Genomic DNA, 17,694 nt, shown 5'->3' with positions numbered 1-17,694 from the left:
GGGTAATTGTTTTTACCTAATGTTGGTGTTACTAGGGATAAAGCATGTTGCAGGCACTCAGGCTGGGGCCTTTCAGATCATGTCTCTTCATTTGGATGGTAAGTTCAGATCCACCTTGATGCTTTTTCTTCTCAGTAGCCAGTTTTATGAGGAGGGCGGCCTCTGGTCCCTGCTGTGGCCAAGGCAGCAGAGATCTGATTGACTGGAATGACTCTTGCTCTTGTTGTCCACAGAAAATCCTTTGAGTTTGAGGATGCATCTAGTCTCCAGTCCCTGTACCCCTCTTCTCCCACTGAGAATGGTACTGAGAGCCAACCCAAGTTTGGATCCAAAAGCACTTTAGAAGAGAATGCCTATGAAGATATTGTGGGTAAGCAGTGGCCGAGGTCGGTCATCTCTGGGGGCTTTAGAAGAACAGGAACAGGAGGAGACACAGGTTCGCCTCATGCACTGTGGGCAGACGTGGTCCCACCTTTTGGATCTCCTGCTGGAAATGAGTGTCAGAGGAAGCTCCTTAGGAAAGACAGAGCAGCTAAGTGATTAAAGCCTGGCCCTGTGAACTGAAATCCAAAGGGCCTTTGCGACCACAAGAAGGCGAAAACTACATCATTCCTTTCTTTTATTTTTGGAAGGCTTTAGCTGTGTGTCCTTAGGTAAATCACTTAACTTTTGTGAGGACCGTGTTTTTCTCCTATAAAATGACAATGTGATGATATTAACAGCAGCAACAATAATAATGGTAATAATATTTTATAAGGTTATCGTTCGGATTAAATGAGATAAAAATAAGATGCTAGCAGATTCAGTGTCTGGTGAGGGCCTGCTTCCTGGTCAAAGACTGCTGTCTTCTCACTGTGTCCTCATATGGCAGAAGGGGTGAGGGAGTTCTCTGTGGTCCCTTGTATTATGGCATTAATCCCATTTATGAGAGTCCTGCCTTCATAACCTAATTACCTCCCAAAGGCCTCACCTACAAATACCAGCACATCGGGGATTAAGTTTCAACATGTGAGTGTTGGGGGAACACAGACATTGTCTACAGCACAAGCTAATGAGTTTCATAGCCCTGCTTGCATAGATCCTGGCTGAAAACACAAGACTCCTGAGTCACAGACCAAGAACTTTATTACTTACGGCACAGCAGGCAGCATGAGCTTCATGTCCCACATGTTCTGCTTGTTCACAAGTCACATGGGATATGGAAGGAGGCCCCAGTAGAAGCTGCATACACTGAGGGTCTGTGTTCCAGCTGAGGAGCCCAAGCTTAGGAAGCCCCAGTCTTTTCAGGGGCTGCTAGCAAACCCACCCAACCCTTTCCCCACAAGGAGACATTTTCTTTGTCATTCGGGTCAGGAAACAAATCTGCCTCTGCCCTGCAGGGAGACACTGTCTCTGTCCTCCAAGGCTCTTTGCTGTATAAACATCCTTTCAAATATTGTCTAGAACTGTCAATTTCTCTTGCTCAGAAGGATAGAAATCTAAGACTCCAAAGAGAATTGTCTTCCAACAAGTGGGCGGGCATGGTGTTGGCAAACTTGAATTAGTGGGGAGCTTTGATTCTGTTCAGATAAAGTGTGTGTCTCAGTGTAGGTCAGTGAAGAGGAGAGAGGCAGTGTGCTTGTGTGCTTGCTTACTCCCTCTCTCTGTCGCTGCCCTTTCTCTCTCTCTTTCTTATACCTTGCAGCTGGAGAACATAGTCTTAGTTAACACATTGGAGAGAGAAGTGGCCCCAGTAGAGAGAACCCTCCAGATTCTCAGAAGACTGGAATCTTATGAAGAGAAGGCCATCTATTTCCTCATTTGATCTGAGCCATCAGTTTCATAGTTTTCTCCTTACAACTTGCTGGGCTAGCATTTCTGGGGAGATAGCAGCTGTACCTCAGACCCACAGAGACACTGCTTTCCCAGGAACACAGTGTGTAGTATGTAGCCGTGCAAAACTGGGGCATAGCAGGAAGACTGGGAGAGTGAAATCCCTGGAACAGTATAAGAGTTAGGGGAGGGACATCTTTAACCACTAGAGAAAAGACAGCTTTGTACCCACAGGTCACCCAGAGCTGAAATCAAGAACTGTGGGCATCAGAGCCAAAGATCCAGAAGCTAGGTGAGCAGTTAAGGAAAATGCCCCAACTCCAGCTTTCCCCTGTACAGCCCTTACCCCTGCGCCTAGCTGTAGCTCAGCCATCCAAGAGGCAGCCAAGCTGTTCCTACATTTTTTCTTTTTCTCTTTCTTTTTCTTTCTTTTTTTTTGCTCCTACATTTTCTTGCCTCCTCATGCAACATCCCACAGTGGAAGAAAGTCCTCTCTAATGGGGGGGGATGGGACAACAGGGGGCAGCTATGTTGCCCCATCCCACTCTCCTCCTCCTATTGCAGGGTACATTCCAATTTCCTCTAGTTGGCAGAGACTGTAATGTGTCACTGCTGCCGGAGGCCCTGGGAGAACCCAGAGCGGCTGCTGCAGTGGGCAGAGGGCTGTAGCTTTCTGCTGTCCCTCCAGTATACCAGGCCCTGGCAATACTGTGGTCCTCACTGTTCTCTATTCTCTGACAAGGCTTGGGCAGCCTCTCTGTGCTGCCCAGGGATTTCCAGCAGAGGTATGTCTTGCATCAACTGAATTGAAACAAGAGAAAGGGACTGCCTCAACCATTTCTCCCTGTCCAGAGTTCCATGATCCAGGGCTCTGTTTAGGATTGTTTGGGGCAGTGTTGGGGGAGCGGTGGGAGTGGGGGCGGAAAATTTTGGAGGCACTGTTCTGGGCAACAGAGCTGTTCCCTGGGACTTTTTAGGTCAGGTTCGAGAGAGAAGGGAGGCAAGTGTGTCTGGGCCTTTGTCTCCTCACTCGTTAAAGAAGATTCTCTGCCACTGTGGGATGCTGCACGAGGAGGCACAGAGATACAGGAGCAGCTTGGCTGCCTCTTGGTTGGCTGAGCTAGAGCTGGGGGTAAGGCTGTACCAGGGAGAGGTGTAGTTGGGGCATCTTCCTTAACTGCTCACCTGGCTTCTGGATGTTTGGAGCAGTGTAGAGTAGGGGAAGGAGAAGAGAGGGAGGGTGTAGAAGAAAGGGCAGGGGATGTTTGGTTTTGCTTTGGCCTTGTGAAGTGGGGGTTGGTTTCCAGAATGTGCAGTTAGAACAGTGCCCTGGACATGTTTTCTCCTTTGTGTCCCCCACAGCAGCCCAGTGTGAATTTCTAGGACCTGACCCGGGTGGCTAGAGGGAAATACAAGCGAGAATAGTGAGAATATTCTCTTTCTATTAGATTCTGGTCAATTTATCCCTTTCTCCTTCTCTAGGGACAGGTCCAAGAATTCGGAGTTTCCCTAGAGGCTTCGGGGGGTGTCTTGTGGCTGAACCCTGAATGTCAGTTTCACTTTTTGCCTCAGATTAATCAGTGGCTCTTACTCACCTGGAGCCCAGCCTATGCTCTGGGAGATTCAGGTTGATTTTGATTCCAGCCAGATTATCCAGCTCCTGTGTTGCCTTAATTCCGAAGGGACTGAGCAGAGCTTGTTTTGGGCATATAATGTCGGAGTGTGGGGAGGCAGAGAGCACCGATGCTAAATCTCCATCTTGGGTACTAGCGATTGGCCTAGAGTCCTGGTCTGTTAGAGGCTGAAGGCCAGCTGGCCCCGAGACTAATATGTCTTCTCTGTGAGCAGTGGCTTGAACGAGGGGCCTTGAGGAGTTTTCTGGCTTCCTGCCCATACCAGGCATGATGCCTGGGGAGCTGGGGTGGGATACTCTCAAACAGGCTGAGGTTTATCCTGCTAATTTGCAGTAAAGGGGTTCAAAAAGAAAGTTGCTATGTTGCCGCTTCCCGGAGCTGTTATTTCTCGCCTGTCCAATTTGACATCTGCCCCTGGAAGATGCTGCTATTCTACAAAGCCTTATGTTTGCATTCTGAGCCTGACACTTAAAAATGAACCCAAGGAAGCAGCTTGTTAGGGAGTTATGTGGAGTGGCCTCGGCGCCTGACCAAGGAGCCTGAGCTGCATTCCTGCAGAGATTCCCACTCCCATCAGCTAGCTCGGGCTGAGGGAGAGTTTCCAGGAACTTCAGTGGGGAGCAAGCTGGGGACAGGGCCATTCAGCCTGTACCACAAAGCTGTTTGAGCTTCTACTCCCTCTGGCTTCTTCTCTCATTTGCCTACCAGGACGGAGGTTGTAGCAGCCAAGAGGTGCAGCCCTGGGAAAGGTGCCGTGCTGTTGGGAAATAGTGTCCAGGCTTGGATGGTGGGTAACAGCTGGCCCCTTGGAGGTCCCAGTCTGATCTGTTGCCAGAGAAGCTGGACTGTAAGCCTGGCCCTTTGCTGTGTGAGAAAGGGGAAAATGCTGAGAACCAGGAGAAACAGCTGGTTGGAACCAGAGGAGGGTTGGGAGGGAAGCTGCAGACCCAGGGCCCTAGCCATGGGTGTGGTCCAGGAGGCTTAGTACCCTGGAGAAATTCTCAGTGCCTGTGCACATACACACACCCGTTCCCTAACTGGTTCTTCCAGTTGTTTGGGGGGGGGGGGGCGGGGGAGGAGGGGTTGTACATGTGGTTAATGACCAAAGGAGCTGTGGGGAGGGCCCTGTGGGTCTGGATTCTTCCTTCAACAGGATCAGTGTGATCAGTCTGCGCTCTGGCAATCCCCTTTCAGAGGAGTGCAAAGCAAAAATTCTTTGTGATGCCCTTGCCCCTTATTTCCTCATCAAAGCTGGGAAAGGATAAGACCTCTGGCTTCCCCAGCTGGGCTTGATGGGCTGGAGCTACTCAGGGCCAGGCCTTCCGGGAAGAGGGGCCTGCATCTCCACTCCTCTCCAAGGGCAGTGTGGACTGGGCCGGAATGCAGGTGAAAGTGTGCAGTCTGCCAGGCTTCTGTCTCCTATCCATGTCCCTGCTGAATCTCCTACTCAGCTCAAGCCTCTCCAGCTCTGGCTTCTTTAGCTCTGTCCTCTGTAGGAAGCTCTGAGCACTATTCCCAAGCCTGCCTTCTCTCCCTGCTCTGAGCCATTGCTTTGGTGTTTTATTTGCTATCAGTAGATTCAGGTTAGTGGCTCTAGGACACAGGATCTGCCTGGTCTCCCATCCCCTGGGCCGCCTTGCATCCTGGAGAGAGGACTGGGAGTATCTGTAAGACAGCTCCAAAGGAGTGGTCAGAAATGGGCTAGGATGTTGGACGTAGCAGGTGAATTAGGGCTGTGAAGGAACCAAGCTGAGGCTGGGGAGGCAGGGCTTGGGATGGGGCCAGCAGTCATTTCCTGGAGGAGTGATTAGTGGCTCGGTTACATCAGAGAGGATGTTAAACATTGCTGGAGAAGAAAGGCTGGCATTAGGGCTGGGCAGGAGGAGCAGGCCTTTGAGGCCTTCCTGAACTCTAGTTTCCAGAGGCAGTGCTAGCCTTGAGAACCTGCTGTTGCTAACTGTGTTGCCCTGGGTTGTCACTGATGTGTACCAGCACTATACATCTCTTACTTCCCTGGGCCTCAGTATCCTATGTCTTTTTCTTGGTGTGCTAGATTTGTATCCATATCAAAGCTGTGATTATGGGGGAAAAGGAAGGAAGGAGGGAGTAAGGAGAAGAAGGGAAAGAGGGAAGGATGGAGAAAAAGAGGATTAGATTAGTCTTGGGACTCATGTCATGGAACTCAGGCATCATAAGGAACTTTAAAAAGATCTATCTAAAGCAGTAGTCCTCATAGGGGGCAATTTCACCTCTTCTTCTTTCCCTTCCTTCCACCTTCCCTGCCTCTCTCCCTCCCTTCCTTCCACCCTCCCTTCCATCCATCCATCCACCCCCAGGGAGCATTTGTTAGTATGTGGAGACATTTTCAGTTGTTACATAGAGGGGATGCTAATGTCATTTGGTGGATAGAGGCCCGGGTTGCCACTAAACATCCTACAAATGGGCAGGACAGTCTACTACAATAAGAATTATCCAAACCAAAATATCAACACCTTGGAGAAACCCTGATCTAAAGGTATTGAGACGGATCTTCCCACAGGTTGAGGAATGTGAGATAAGGACTCTGGCTGGTCATCCAGCCCAAGGCAGTTTGCACTGGATGAACTTGGAATAAATGTTCTCCCTGCCCCAGTCTGGACAGTGATGCTTTGCTCTTGTTTCATGGGATCAGGAAGACTGTGTCCTGGCATTCTTCCATTCTTAATCCCCCTCACCACCCAACCCTACAGGATATATGTTGGGGGCGGGGGGACCAAGAAATAGAGATGCCATCCCGACTCCTCCCCAAGGGCTCCACAGTAGGGTAGGCAGGAGAAAACATTCAGGGGATGCCGGGTTTGATTTGGCTTCTTGAGGCAGGGCTGCTGGGCCAGCTTTGCTTAGTCAGGGCTCTGGAATGGGGACAAGTCATTTTAATAGCATGACTGTGTTACAGGAAAAGGTCTGCTCAATTGCTGGGGACTCTGCTTGGAGTTAGGAATCACTTAATCCTGTCCCAAATCCTTTCTTGACCCATCTTTGACTCATAAGTTTGCAGAGATCTGTATTGCTCCCACTGCAGTCCATTTAGCTCTGACTGAAATCCTCCCTTTACTGGCCCCTCTACCCTGCCCCAATCTCTGTACAGCCATTTCCTAAATTCATTGTGGCTTTTCCTGATGGTAATGAGTAGATGCCACGATTTGGGAGAACCTCAGCTTTGGTGAGGTATCTATAAGCAGGTAGGGGTTGGTTTTTCTCCTGTGCCCTGCCCAGGAAAGCTTGCACTCTCAGCTGCCTTTATTTTTAGTCCTACAGCTCCGTGTTCTGCCGTCTCCCTGAGGAGTGGGATCTGAGCTCCCCCGGGGTGTAAGGGACATCCAGGCATCTGTGGGACAGGTGTGGGACTGAGTGGTGACCCAGGCTCAATCCTGCTGAGCAGAGAGTTGCTGGAGTGAGCCCTGCTCTCACTGTGTGTCCTTACCTTGGCAAAGCCTTAATCTGGCCAGTGGTTCCTAGGTCCCAAGTCCCAAATATTGGTGCTGGGACAAAGGAAAGGGGAGCAGAGAGGGCTCTTACTTACTCAGAGTCCCCATGGACCTTGTCACCACTGTAATTCTGCTGTCAGGATTGAGCCAGGAATGACTTGGCTCATGGTATTGTGTTTTAGAAAAGACTAGGTATGAGTTGGATGGGAAGGGGCAGGAGGTATAGTTTGTGGAAAGGGGTATCTCTCAAAATCTTCAATGGCAGGGGTGATGTTTTGGACTTTTCTGAGATTTTCTGTTAGTGCCAATATAGTACTCACTGCCAGGGATTTAAAAACTAGTCTGGAGAAGCAAGAACTCTCCCACCCCTACCCTTTGGCCCAGATTCCTTCCAAGCCCTTCACACTTCCTTTGTGTCACAGCGGGAGAGTTTATTCGAAAAGGGGAGTGATGATAGTTCACTTTTTGCTGAGATCAGCAGCAGTAAGAGAGATTCATTGAACAAATAATTACTGAACACTTACTACTAATCATGGTTCTGTTTCTGGGGTGGCCTGAATAAGGCAAAATAAGACAAAATCGCTGCCCTAAAAGACTTGTTGAACAGTGTAATAGGTGCCTGGTAAAGCCCTGCTCTCTAGTGTGCTTTGAGTTCCTCCGTGCCCACCCCAGAAGTGAGTCCCCAGGGAGACCCACTGAGAGTTGGGTAAAGGGACAGCTGAGTGACCTCCGAAAGCCTCTCCTACCTTGAACTGTGTATCTGGGGCTTTAGCAGCAGAGGGACTGGAGCCAAGAAAAGACTCCTGGTGTTGGCTTTGTCCTCTGGCTGGGCACAGGCAGGGGTGGCTGAGCCAGTCTTGTGCAATCCCTGAATTTATAAAGCAGAGGCCAGACAAGGCTGAGCTGAGCTGAACAGGGAGTGGGGTGGGGGGACTCAGCTTCTGGACTCGGAGCCAGGATCTGCTTGTAGCCTCCCCACTGCAGACGGGCAGCTGCATGACTCATGAGCTGGAGGGGCCAGGCAGAAGCCATTCTCTTTGGTTCACAGGAATTCTGCTTGTTTATTTGTGTGTGTGTGTGTGTGTGTGTGTGTCCGTCCGTGTGTTTCCTTCTTCCCTTCTCCCCCTTCTCTAACTTTGCCTCCTCTGCAGGAGATCTGCCTAAGGAGAATCCATATGAGGATGTGGACTTAAAGAGCCGACGAGCAGGACGAAAATCCCAGCAACTGTCTGAGAACTCCCTGGACTCTTTGCACAGGATGTGGAGTCCTCAGGACAGGAAGTACAACAACCCACCCACGCAGGTAATGCAGCCCCGACATGGGCCTGTAGGGTCAGTGTGAGGGCCACAGTGGAGGCTGTCCTCTCGAGGCTTGCACCCAGCTTCCACTCAGGCTTTCTCCCTCACCAGTACTTGGCAAAGGAGATCACCTCAGCAAAGAGCTCTGCCCTCAGGGTCTACTACTATGTTGAAACCCCTGTGGATAATTAGGATGGTCTCTGAGGGCCCCCTCCTACCTTTTCCACACTACCTGAGCTCTGAGCTGCAAAACTAAGCCAGGTGCCCCTGCAGTCTCCTGTCTTATTATTTCTCCTTCCCTTCTGTGGGAAACAGGAAGACAGGGCCCTGGTTAGAGTCTTGGTATTCTGCAACTCTGCCAGAAATTATCTCTGTACTGGCATCAAGGGGCCAAGCGTAAGCCCAAAACCCAGATTTGGAAAGCCAGACAAGTGTCTGTGACACCTGGAGCCACTCCTGCTGGAGGGATTGAGAACGAATCTTGGAGGCATAGACTGAGAGAAGGTAGAACGAGAGGAAAGGTGAAAGGTCAAAGGAAGCTCTTAGACTTATACTCATGCTGGTCTTGTCCAGGGTGACAGGAGGCAGGACGGTGGACAGGCTTTCTCTGACCTACCCAGGTAACATTGGCCAGAGAATATCAAAGTGATCTCTTCTGGCTTTGGAATAATGTGAGATTTTTATGGAAAATCTTTCTATAAAAGATTTACCCGAATGTGCTCAGTTCATACAGGCTTCCATTGAATTTGTATTGCCAGACTGATGGGGTGGGAAGAAGAAACTGGGGGCTGTGGAGGAAGGAGGAGCTGCTAAAGAGTGAGGAGAGGCGGTTCTAGATCCAGACAACAGTGGGAGTCTGCGGGGGTGCCTGTCTTCTCCGGACTGAGCAGGACCTACTGCGAGGAAGGTGTCCTGTGCTGCAAGGTGTCTGCACAGAAGGAGGCGGCAGCCCAGGACCTCATGGGTGCACAAGCCAATTGAGTGTGAGGCCTGCCTGGCCCAGCCTTGGTGGTCAGACCCCAGAGCCCTTGTGTTGTCCCTAGAAGACGTGAGCAGGGCCAGGCTGCCGGTATCACTCAGCAGAGCAGGCTGGCATGTAGGTTGTGGCCTCTGCTGGCAGAAGCCTTTTAGGACTAGCTCAGGGGTTATGGTGGGCAAGACTGGTTACATCATCCAGGCTCAGTAATCCTTGTCCCAAAGCTCAGGAGAAACCCCCAGAATTCCCACTTTGCCTTCTTTTTGCAGTCAGATGAGAACACAGGATTTCTAGTCTCTGCTCTTTTTTCCTGGCAGTAGCAGTAAAGCTTTCTTTGGGGAAGCAAATATCTAATCCTGCCCTGACCTGGCTGATTAGCAGCTAAGGTCTTAAAAGAGGGATGGAAATTCCAAGGTGAGACTGGGGGGAGCTAGGGATGCTAGGCCGTGGCTTCTACGTCCAGGTCCCAGCAGATGGGTACTAGCCAAGGCATCTGTGATGAGCCCCTGTCCCATGTCTTCTCCCCATGCCAGCTCTCCCTGAAACCCAGCACCCAGTCCCTGCGCAGTGGGAACTGGTCAGAAAGGAAGAGCCACCGGCTGCCACGATTACCCAAGAGGCACAGCCATGACGACATGCTGCTGCTGGCTCAGTTGAGCCTGCCGTCTTCACCCTCCAGCCTCAACGAAGACAGCCTCAGCACCACGAGTGAGCTGCTGTCCAGCCGCCGGGCCCGCCGCATTCCCAAGGTATCCTCCCCAGATGGAGTGGGCAGGTGGGCAGGTGGGCAGGGGACAGCCAGCCCTTCTCTCTCCTTCCTTCCCTAATCTGGGCTGCTTCTTCAATTCCCTCTGAATAAATTCTGAGTCTATACACTGACCTTTTTTTCATATGGTTAATTCCATTTTCTTATCAGTAAAGATGCATTAACTGATTAGATGCTCAGATGTTAGAGGAAGGAAGGGCTATTAGAGGCTCCCCATTAGTGAGTGTGGTATATGAATTTTGGGGTCTCTGTAAACATGTAAACATATCCAGTCTTTGAAGGACCTAGGACTCAACCATGGGTCTTCCTTTCTGTACCTCTTGGAATTGAAGAGTTTTCAGCAATGATTTTTGCACATAGACAGCCAGGCCCAAATCCCCAGCCCAAAGCTGCAGGATTTAGCCAAATGGTATTTTTAGCCTGAAAACAATGCTTGGGTATATTGGGAATTTAGCTTCTTCCTGTCAGGGCCCCAGGTTATGGCCCAGAGGGGAAAGGCTAGAATCCTTGTTCCTGTTATTACATTTGAGAAGCTCTTTGTCTCAGTTGGTTCAATGACTCTTGGGACCCAGGGGCTCCCATCCTGTCTAGTTTGATCACAGTTCCTTCCTCTGGGGAGCTAAGTTTAGTGTCCTTGTCTTGGGGCAAGAGACCACTCCTAGGGACTAGGGACATGGAAAGCTACCAGGCATGGCTGGTGAGTGTCCACATGGGGCCAGTTCAGTAGCGAGACCAGTCCTGGGCCCCGTGGGTGGGGTACAGAAAGCTTGCACCAGTAAGGGCAGGGATGGGCTCCCACTTGGCCTTCTTGGAATTAGGAGCAGCTGGTGTTAGGGTTACCTCACTCTCCCTGCTTTTTTCACCCAGCTTGTCCAAAGAATTAACTCCATCTACAATGCCAAGAGGGGAAAGAAGAGGTTAAAAAAGCTGTCTATGTCCAGCATTGAGACAGCGTCACTGAGAGGTAGGCCGTGATGCCTGAGCTGGTTCCGGTGTTTGGGGCCCTTGGGCATTAGAAACAGAGAGAAGCATCAGTTTACCCTTTTTGGGGTCCTGCCTCCTAGGAGGGTAAAGCCCTGCCAGGAAATGGCCACACAGGAGGGAGAGCCAGAGAGGGAAGAAGCCCTGGGATGGGTTCTTTCAGGCTTTGGGCTGTGAGGCCCTCAGTAGGAAGGTGGGTGTGGGAATCTGCTTCTGGCAAAAGGAAAGGCCAGACTTCACTGAGCATTCTGGTCTGTTTCCCATTTCAAATCTTGGCCTCCTGGAGGCAGGGCCCTTATGTTCCAGGCCTGTGGGCCTCTCTGCTGGCTCAGCCTCTAACTCAGGCCCTCAGCTTCTCTCAGATCAAGCATGGATAGGGGTTTGTATATAGATTGGCACCCACAAGCTGTGCTCTGGGAGACCCTGGCCCCGGGCCAATCAACTCCTGCCCACAGATGCCTGACCCTGAGCCCACAGTGGCCCAGACTCGCTACAGCTCCATCCCCGGTGAGGAGTGGGAGGGGGCACAGAGAACATTTACTGGGCCAGTGGCTGAGCAAGCATGCACTCCTGCTGTTATTTTTCCAGATGAGAATAGTGAGAGCGAGAGCGACTCTGACGACAGGTTCAAAGGTGAGGCCTGGCTCCCCAAGAGCACAGAACCCCTTCCCAACCCTGGCTGCAGGGAATTAGCCTTCCCGTCCTCTGCATGTGTGGTTCCAGTGTCCCAAACTGGCCTGGTGTGGAGAGGCAACCTGCAGGCAAGATACCAGGCCGAAGGGTGGGAACCATGTCCATTCTTACAGATGTGTGAGCTCAGCCCTGCAAGATTAAATCCAGGTGTCTCCCTTTGCCAAATTTAAGGCTGGTGACCCTGCCCAGTTTCCCAAGCCATTGTCCCTGGGAACTGGGTGCTAGATTTGTCTGGTAAATCTTATAAATCTGGAGGGTCAGAGACGGGTTCAAAAGATTACAAGTACCACAAGTACCTCTGCTGGCAAGAAAAATATGCCACGGACTGAGGAAACTGGTCCTCCGGAGCCCTGAGGCCACACCTATCTCCCCTGTCCCCTGAGAGGAGACTACCACTTCCCCTTCACATTCCAGGGGCCTTGGATAAATATCTGCGCGTTCTTTACTGGGAAACCTTGCCTAGGTCTTCCTGGAGGATTAAAGTATGTGGGAGCTCGCTCCTTCTTCCTTTCCTCCACAGAACCCCCAGGCAAGTGGGCAAGTGCACTTTGGACCTAGGGACAGGGACAAATGGCCCAAGCCCACGGACTCTGATAGGGCCCAAGGATGAAGACTTCGTGAATGTTGCTATCTTCTGGTCCTTTTGGCAGAGGAGCAGGGTGGGGTGGGTGCCAATGATACATCCCCGGGTTTGCCTGGCCTAGGCAGTCCTCCTGGCCCCAGCTCGGCCTCCAGAGGCTCCAGGAGGACCAGGCCAGCACCTTCCCCTGTGTTAGGGCAGACTCTCCATGCAGGTGTAGACACCTCATGCCTACCACTTCTCCCCCAGGCCTAGCTGAGGGAGGAAGTCAGACTAGGTTCATGTGCATAGAGGTGATCTGCAGAGATGGCGCTTGAGCCAGGGGTAGAGGGGCTAATGTGAGGCCTGTGAGGGTCCAGCCTGCTGTCCCCTGATGTGTGACCTGCCCCCAGCCCACACGCAGCGCCTAGTCCATATCCAGTCGATGCTGAAGCGTGCACCGAGCTATCGGACCCTGGAGCTGGAGCTGCTTGAGTGGCAGGAGCGGGAGCTTTTTGAGTACTTTGTGGTGGTGTCCCTCAAGAAGAAGCCATCCCGAAACACCTACCTCCCTGAAGTCTCCTACCAGTTTCCTAAGGTGAGGCCATCTCCCCCTACCATTTTCTGTCTGCCTGGTCCATCTGGGGAAGAAGACAGGGCTTGTCATTATAGCTACTCACCTAGCTGCCCTTACAGCCAGGAGGGAAGACAGGGCTTCAGAGGTGGTGGGTGTGGACCAGTGCTTATTTGGAGGATGAGGGCTGAGAGAGCACCTCTCATGGTGCTTAGAATAGAATCCCAAACCATTGAATATCATGTAATTCACCCACTTAATGTATATAATTCAGTGGTTTTTAGTATATTCACAGAGTTCTAGCGTCATCACCACAATCAATTTTATAACATTTTTTATCACCCCGAAGAGAAACACTGTACCCACTAGTAGTCACTCCCCATTTCTCTGCGCATACCGTCTCTCTTAGCCCTCCTCTGCTGTCTCCAGCCAGCCAGCCTGGCCTCCTTTCTCTTCCTTTAACACTCAAGCCCTTTCTCTTTGCCGTGGCCTCTCCCAGGAATGTGCTTTCTCCACCTCCTCCCACAGCTGCCAGCCTGTTGTCATTTCTCAGTCTCTGCCCAAGCAGTACGTCTTTCAGGAGGTCTGTCCAGACACCCCTGCCCAGTTCTCTCTGTCACATCACCCTGCTTATTTCCTTTGTTGTACCCTCTGAAATGTTGCGGTCGATTATCTCACTCTCCTGACCAGAATGTGCAAGGTCAGGCATCTTGTCTACTTTGTTTCCCATCAATAGCCTCGTCACACAGCACAGTGTCAGATGCCACATAGAAAGTGCTCTGATGACATTTACGGAATGAATGAATGAATGATGCCTCAGCTCACACTCTGACCTCTGTAAGAATAAGGAGTAGGACAAGGGTTGCTAAGAAGCATGCCGGTTGGCAGGATGGCATTATGGCTCTCAGGGGAGGAGAGTGTCTCAGCCCCTTCCCCTGCAGGGTCTCCATCATCTCCTGGTTACCTTTTCCCGTATTCCTCTTCCCTGCAGCTGGACCGACCCACCAAGCAAATGCGGGAGGCAGAGGAAAGGCTCAAGGCTATCCCCCAGTTTTGCTTCCCTGATGCCAAGGACTGGCTCCCTGTGTCAGAATACAGCAGGTGAGGCCCGGCCCAGCCTGGCCGGAGGGAGGAAGGGAGCATAGCCTCCTCTACCCCATGGCAGTGGGCAACTGATTGGGGCCTGCCCTGGTCGCAGCCTACTCTCCTGCAGCAGCCTGGCTCTTCATCGCATCCCTGACATGAGTCCCTGTTCTTGGGGGCTGTTTCTTGGGTCCTCTGATACCTCCCTGATGCCAGACCTCTCCCTGTTCCAGTGAGACCTTTTCTTTCATGCTGACTGGGGAAGATGGCAGCAGACGCTTTGGCTATTGCAGGCGCTTATTGGTGAGTAGGGCCAGTCAATTCTCAGGGGCTGGCAGGCTGGGGATGGGCCAGAGTGTGGGTGTGGGTGTGTGTGTGCCCTTCTGCAACCTGGCTTGTGTGAAATCCTATGTTCTGCTCCTTGAGGCCACTCCCCATCCCCTGCCAGCATACACTTTCACAGATGAGGTGCTTCTGGGATAGCAGGGCTCAGAGTGGTCCTTGAGCCCCAGGATATCTACAATAAGGGAGGAAGTGGATCACCTTCTACTGGGTTGTCATTTCTTTTTAGCTTTTCTGCACATTTTCTTTTCATTCATTTTCTTTGGGACTGTGGGCTCTGATTGCTGATCTCTAGTTGCACAATCATACCAACCCCGACAGTATGTGTATATTCATCAGACTGGGTGAGGGAAAACCTTCCTCACTCTGAAACCTGGCCAGCATGAAGTGGGGAGGAGTCCTGCCAGTGGTCTGGTACAGCTGGAGATTGAGCAGGTACAGAGAAGTACCTTCTCTGGAATTCTGGGAGAGATACCTGGAACTTAGGAGAAGGGGATTGGGTTTTGAAAATATAAGCCATTTTGTAGAGAGAAACCCTTCCCCGTCTCCCTTCCATTAGTCCTGGGGAATAGATTGAGGTAGAGGCACAGAGAGCCAGGGGGAGACCTGGCCCTGTTGCACTCTCCCCTGGGGGACATTGGGTTGTTGACAATGTTTTGGGTTTCCAGGCCTTAATGAGAGAAGGCCTCACCAGATACCAGTCTAGGGGTAGATGGGGGAGGGATCCTAGGCACGAGTAATGTATAGCAGGAACCCTAAAGGAAGGATTCCAGGCAATTCATTTAATCACTGGTTCATTCAGAAATACTTATCAAAAACACTGACCCTGTTGAGGGTCAGGCCACGTGCTGAAGGCACATAAAGATGAGTTTGACACAGAGCCTACTCTCAAGGAACTTTATTGGAGGTTGGACTTGTAGCACAGAAGGGAAGGGCCAAGGGAATAAACTTTTTGGTTAGGACCTGTCATGTTCCAAGCTAGATGCTTTAAATATGTCTTCTTAAGAATTCTCACAATAGCCCATGGGTATTATTATTCCTGATCCGTAAATTAAGAAATTGAGATTCGGAGGTAGAATGACTTGCCCAAGGTCACACAGAGCCAGAATTGACTCCAAGTCCTTTATCGCCAATCTGATACTCTGGGGTCACTGCAAAGGATGGTCTGGGGAGAAGGAATGTTTGGATGTAGAATGCCCAGTGAGGGGCTAAGGGCATGTGGAGCAGTTGAGACGTCAGGTGGAGAGCCAGGCAGAGGCCAGCATGCCCCTGGCTCCCCTGGGCCTCCTGGGCCTGGAGAGCAGTGTTCCACAGGCTGCCTTGGCTGGAGCAGACACAGAGCAGAGCTGCTCCTCTACAGTGGGCCTTCTGCCCCCAGGGAAGAGTGTGTTTGTCCTGGCGTGCTCAGAGAGGGCCTGGGCTGGGTCCCTGCCAAGGGGGCTGGCACTAGCTCGGCATTCCTGCAGATTGGACACAATGATTCTAACCCAAATCCCACATACTTGATTTAATCACTTGGGGCTTTAGGGGAGGCAGGGGAGAGGGAAAGAGAGAGGAGTGAGTTTCAGGCCTAATATGGACAAAAACAGATCTGCCTTCTCTTTAGATGTGTGACGTGTGGCCAGCAGGTTTGGAGACTGAAATAGCCCCATCTGCATTTGCTTAGCAGTCTGCATGAGGGGCCAGCACCTGCTGCTCTGCTCCCTCTCCGCTTGGCCTTGTGGGGTGCTCCAGGCCTCTGAGCCCAGGCATAGCCACAGAGCCCTGCCAGCCCTTGGCTGGAGAAGGGACCCCAGCCTACATGTGGGGGCTCCGGTACATGTCTCCTTCTCCAGCTGCCCACCTTTTAAGTTTCTTTTTTCTTTGTTCTCCTTTATTCCATAGCATACCTCTGTCCTGTGTCTTTGTTCCCTCTCTCTTCCTTCCTACCAGAAAGCTGCATATTTTAGAGGTAAGACAGCAGAAACAGAGGCCAAAACAGACTTCTGGCTCCACAACTTCTAGATACGTGACCTTAGGCAATGGCTTAATCTGATTGAACTCAGTTGCCTCATTCGTAAGATGGGGATAGGCTGGGCGCGGTGGCTCATGCCTGTAATCCTAGCACTCTGGGAGGCCGAGGCAGGAGGATTGCTTGAGTTCAGGAGTTTGAGACAAGCCTGAGCAAGAGTGAGACCCTATCTCCACTAAAAATAGAAAAATTATCTAGGCATCATGACACACACCTGTAGTCCCAGCTACTTGGGAGGCTGAGGCAAGAGGGATCGCTTGAGCCCAGGAGTTTGAGGTTGCTGTGAGCTAATGATGACACCACTGCACCCTACCCAGAGTGAGAGAGCAAGATTCTATCTCAAAAAAAAAAAAAAAAAAAAAAAGGGATAATATTCCCTCTCTCACAAGTTTTGTGTAAGGTACCAAACCCAGGATGCAGATAGAGTAAGCATTCAGTAAATAGTAGCTCCCTTCCCTTGTCTCTTTTCAGTTTGCTCTTTTAGAATGGGGGTGGATCAAGGAAGGGAGAAAAGAGCAACCAAAAAAAGGGATGTTTTGCGGAATGTCCCTGTGGGGCAGAAGGTTACATGGCTTGCTCCTAAGAATGTACACGAGTCCTTCTTGTTACCATTGCATCTGCTGGGGTCCCATCCTTAGGGATGTTAATCCACAAATCACCCTGTAGCCTCTGCCAAATTGCTTTGTCCTTTGCCAGCCCCGCTAGTGTCCTGGGAGGAAGGGTGGAGCCTAGGTAGAGCTTGGCAGGAGCCTGGCACCTCAGGCTGGAAGACCCAGCAGAGGCTGAGACCTGCCCTGCAGAATGGTGGCCTTTCCTTTGAAGACCCGGCTGGGTAGAAGTTTAGAAGTAGCTTGGAGTCTTCCTCCACTATAAGGACAGTCCTTAGTCCTCAGTTCCCAAGGAAAAAGAGCCAGATATGGTAATCATGCATTCTCTGTGTCTGTGTCTCTCTCTTCCTCCTCATCCCGGCCCAGCCAAGTGGGAAGGGGCCCCGGTTGCCAGAGGTGTACTGTGTCATCAGCCGCCTTGGCTGCTTCGGCTTGTTTTCCAAGGTAAGAGGCCCTGGCTTGCTTCCCTCCCTCCCTCCAGCTGACAGCTCCCCAAGGAGTATCTGCAGCCAGCTTAGATGAGAAAACCACCTGTGCGCGTGAACGAGGGAGTGAGAGTGCAACAGCAAGCTGTCCGACTCCCTTCTTAGTCACAAGCCTGGCTCCCTATCAAGCTGGCTGGCATTTCCCCAGCTCCTGTGCTGGCAGCGCCTGCCCTGTCACAGCCCACCCTGGGCCATGGGCAGAGCTGGAGGCCTTGGGGAAGCTGGGAGTGCCCAGGGAGCCAACTCTTTGCCTGGCTACTCCACTCTTGGGAACTGAAGCAAAGCCCATTAGGGAACAGAGTAGTCAAGAGTGCCAAGGAAAACGGGAAGGGTAGGGTGTGCAGATCCTGGCAAGACAGTCCTCCTGTCTCCCAGCTTCTGGCCCAGCCTGGTCAGAAGCCAGG

General features: G+C 51.5%; 1 protein-coding gene across 16 annotated transcripts in view; it reads left to right on the top strand.

Annotated features, from left to right (window-relative positions):
• Positions 1-17,694, top strand: part of DENND2B (DENN domain containing 2B) — a 155,713-nt gene that overhangs the window by 125,672 nt on the left and 12,347 nt on the right. For 12 of the 16 annotated variants that reach the window (XM_069471132.1, XM_069471145.1, XM_069471133.1 and 9 more), the window contains 9 exons: positions 234-370; positions 8,065-8,216; positions 9,722-9,937; positions 10,822-10,918; positions 11,524-11,568; positions 12,601-12,785; positions 13,753-13,862; positions 14,078-14,147; positions 17,172-17,249. In XM_069471132.1, the coding sequence (XP_069327233.1) occupies positions 234-370; positions 8,065-8,216; positions 9,722-9,937; positions 10,822-10,918; positions 11,524-11,568; positions 12,601-12,785; positions 13,753-13,862; positions 14,078-14,147; positions 17,172-17,249 (1,090 nt within the window). The remainder of the gene's footprint in view (positions 1-233; positions 371-8,064; positions 8,217-9,721; positions 9,938-10,821; positions 10,919-11,523; positions 11,569-12,600; positions 12,786-13,752; positions 13,863-14,077; positions 14,148-17,171; positions 17,250-17,694) is intronic. The other 4 variants (XM_069471149.1, XM_069471147.1, XM_069471146.1 and 1 more) reach the window with 4 other exon arrangements.

The sequence above is a fragment of the Eulemur rufifrons genome, chromosome 6 (assembly GCF_041146395.1).
Source record: "Eulemur rufifrons isolate Redbay chromosome 6, OSU_ERuf_1, whole genome shotgun sequence".
NCBI classification, from domain to species: Eukaryota; Metazoa; Chordata; class Mammalia; order Primates; family Lemuridae; genus Eulemur; species Eulemur rufifrons.
This window is presented reverse-complemented; position numbering and strand designations above follow the sequence as displayed.